This window comes from Poecilia latipinna, unplaced genomic scaffold, assembly GCF_001443285.1.
Source record: "Poecilia latipinna isolate Pla-1442-1.1 unplaced genomic scaffold, P_latipinna-1.0 Scaffold172, whole genome shotgun sequence".
Lineage (NCBI taxonomy): Eukaryota > Metazoa > Chordata > Actinopteri > Cyprinodontiformes > Poeciliidae > Poecilia > Poecilia latipinna.
In genome coordinates, this window is record NW_015112788.1 from 325,404 (window position 1) to 328,754 (window position 3,351).

Consider the following 3,351-nt stretch of genomic DNA (forward strand, 5'->3'; position numbering starts at 1 on the left):
ACAGTAAAGTCACATCCATACTTTATGCCTTCATCTGATTAGCAAATATGAAGGCCTACATTGCTTACATAACTTACATGACTTTATGCAAGCAAGTTATGTATCCAATGATGCTGGTCAGAGATACAGAAAGAAATTACGTCAGCAATTCCATTGGGGCTCAAGAAAAGGGAATATGTAGTACAGATTCATAAGTGCTGTACTACAATAATCTTTTGTAGCAGGCAGTAATAAGACAAGTATCATATTAAATATATTTGGAGGATCCTCGGTATTGTCAGCTCAGTCTGAATTCTTTTAGGAATTGCATCGTTTTCAATAGCTGTTCCCTATTTCTGTTTCACGGCATTTTCTTTTTTTTTGTCCTTTAATTTTGGTTCATTGGTATAGCGCCTGTCTTTTGTGAGATTTGTGCTATGTAATGTTTATCTTAATTTATAATATCTGTATTTCTTACAGGAAACATGTATTCACGTATGTAATTATTAACGCATTGACTTCATACATTGTTTTTACATTGGGTAACTTTTAATTTTGATCTCTTACTTGAAAAACTACAGATCATTCCCTGGAATTTTTAACAGAGGTGGAAAAAGGAGAAATGCTTTGAAGACACAAAACTGTGCTGCGAAATTTGTTAAAGCTTTAAAGCCACTGGAAGTGCAATTTTTTTTGCTTGCTTCAAAAATTGACATCATCCCTACCTCCTCTGAAGAGATTGCACATTTGCAGGCTGGACTTGGGAAAAGGACTTTGTCCATCCAATCTGACCTCACACATAGAGAGGTAATCAAAATTTAATCACCTATGTTTTCCTTTCAATTTGTCACTTGTAGTGTTGACATAATTCAGTTAAAAATTGTAATGTTTCTGGCCCGTCTGCCTGCCATGTTCTTCTCCTTTGCACTCACCTCATCAAGCTCATCTGGTTCACCTGCATGCTGCTGCGCTGGAGCGCAATCAGGCTCATGTCTCCCACCTGGTCACCAGCAGTTATATTCAGCTCTCAGGAGGGCAGACTGTGCCAGATTTTTGAAAGCCACCGTGTGAGTAAATATCCAGCGTTCCTTCCTGACCTGACCACGATCTGAACACTTTTCTGCCCCTCGGATTTCCCTGCCTTGCCTAGCCCTCATTGGATTCTCCTCTGGCCTCTGTTTGCTGGACGTGACCCTGTTTCTGCCTTCCGACTACTGCCTCTTGCCTCGCCCTTGGATTTAGTCTGCCTGTGATCGTTTGCAAGTTTGGAACCTTTTTCTGTGCCCTGACCATCGTTTTCTGCCTGACCCTCTGAAAGGTACTCCATTGGTTGCCTGTCCTATACCCCTATCCCTAATTAAAGTACTTATTAACTTTTTCTGTGTGTCTGACTGAAATTTTGGGTCCTCAAGTTCTGATCCTTACAAAAATACTTTACCTTCCATTGTTTTTAGTAAACTTCTTTGCACGTATTTGACATTCAACGGTACTTGCTTTTCAACAGGTACTATTTGTTAACATGTACATATAAACAACAGTATAATCACTAAAACACTGTTATTCCTTTTTTTAAATAGCTGTCATCTTTATTTAATACCACATACCCTAAGATGCAGGACCTACAGGACACATGGTTATTATATAAAGCTTCAGGTGTGCCTCTAGTCATGTCTACATAATTCAGAGTTTGTTTATTCTTCTTGTATGATATTTGTGAAATTAAAAACTTATTTTCCTGTTTTAAAAGGTGGGAATGGAAGGAGAAAACTGCTTCCTGTCCTGTTAGATGCAGAGGGATACACAGGATCTCTCATCAAAAGAGCTTCAATTGGGGGCAAACATATGCTGTACATAATGCCCCTCCAAGATGATTTGGATTTAACACCGTTGCCTGCTGATTCACCTGAATTTGCTCTTATGCCAAAAGCAGCTTGTAAGAAATGCAATGCTTCAATGCCACTGCAAATGCTGACTTTGCACATTGAACAATGCAGTGAATTATCAAGCTCTGATAGTGAGGTGAATAGTTTGTGTCAAGTACCAATGTTGCAAATGACACAATTTCAGATGGAAATTAGTTGAATTTCTGTTTACAGAATGCAGATGTGATGTACATAGAGAACACTGAATCAAGTTCAGCCTCTACTAGCACAGTAGCATGCTCAGAATCAGCAGGGCCCACTGATCAGCATCATTCTCAGCAGGTACATGGTTTACATAGCTTGGAATTGGAAATATTCATTATTTTCTAAACAATTACGCCCCATGTATTTCACCTATATCTTTAGTCTGTGTAAGCCAGCGACACATTACAATGCAACTTCTAAAACCTATACTTATCTGTCAGATTTCTAAAATATTGTTGTCTTGATGTTGTGTGCATTCTTACACAATTTCGTTTCATGTAATTTATGTTAATTTTTTAATTAATGGTTTCTTAACATTGAATATATATTTTTTATCCCACTTTCCTTTGTAGACAGATGAAATTAAATGTCCATTATGCAACAAACTGTTTCCCTTGTTAGACATTGAAGTACATGCCAGCTGCTGTGGAGAAAGGTAAGTGTTAAGCATCTGCATACGTTTATATACTGATGTGTTTTGTATTCCTTCATGTTTTGTGCAACTGTTTTCATGTGCTTCTTAGGAAAAAAATGTATGTTCTTCCAAAGCATTTTTGGGTCACTATATATAGCAAATAAGAAAGTCTGAATGTAATTAATACTTGCTTCTTTGAATTTTCATAGGATGTACCAGTATGAAAATGTCCATGAGGGAGATGAGACTAATCTGCATCACATTTCATGGTGGTCAATCTGTTTGTTTGTTTTTGGCACTTTAATAGGGAATTAATAGTTTTTAATAATACCATGTAATTTAAATATCTATACAGTGAAGATGATGTCGTTAAATGGGCAGCAACACAAGTGGACCCCAGCAAAACATTTGACATATGTGTTTCAAGAGACAGTGTTGTGGAAGGAGGACTGATACTTTGGCAGCGCCAAAAAAATGGTGGCCCTGTGAACCCTTTGAAAGTCTCCTTTCTTGGAGAAATAGGTGTAGACACAGGAGCTCTGAGGAAGGAGTTTCTTACCAGTAAGCCTGTCTTTTTATGTTATTATATACTGTGTACAGTAATATGAACTGAATGTGGACAAGTTATGACGTCAGGAATTGAAGCAATGTGCTCTAATGTGTTTACTTTTTTTTATAGGGCTTAAAAGGCAGTGTTTCATTTATCTTTTGATAATTGGAATTAATCTGAAGGTTTTAGGCCATGTTTTACTTATAATGTGTTTTATTCTGTGTTCATTTAATTTTGTTCCATAGTTAAGGTTGCAGGGATTGAGAGGAGGCTTTTTGAAG

The 3,351-nt window shown here is 37.2% G+C and overlaps 1 protein-coding gene across 1 annotated transcript in view; it reads left to right on the plus strand.

Moving 5' to 3' along the window:
- Positions 1-537: 537 nt before the first annotated feature.
- Positions 538-3,351, plus strand: part of LOC106946023 (uncharacterized) — a gene marked incomplete at its 5' end in the record, with an annotated part of 12,327 nt that continues 9,513 nt past the window's right edge. The window contains 7 exons of the mRNA XM_015030089.1: positions 538-786; positions 1,557-1,632; positions 1,727-1,998; positions 2,076-2,183; positions 2,459-2,541; positions 2,730-2,789; positions 2,876-3,081. Coding sequence (XP_014885575.1) covers positions 538-786; positions 1,557-1,632; positions 1,727-1,998; positions 2,076-2,183; positions 2,459-2,541; positions 2,730-2,789; positions 2,876-3,081 — 1,054 coding nt within the window. The remainder of the gene's footprint in view (positions 787-1,556; positions 1,633-1,726; positions 1,999-2,075; positions 2,184-2,458; positions 2,542-2,729; positions 2,790-2,875; positions 3,082-3,351) is intronic.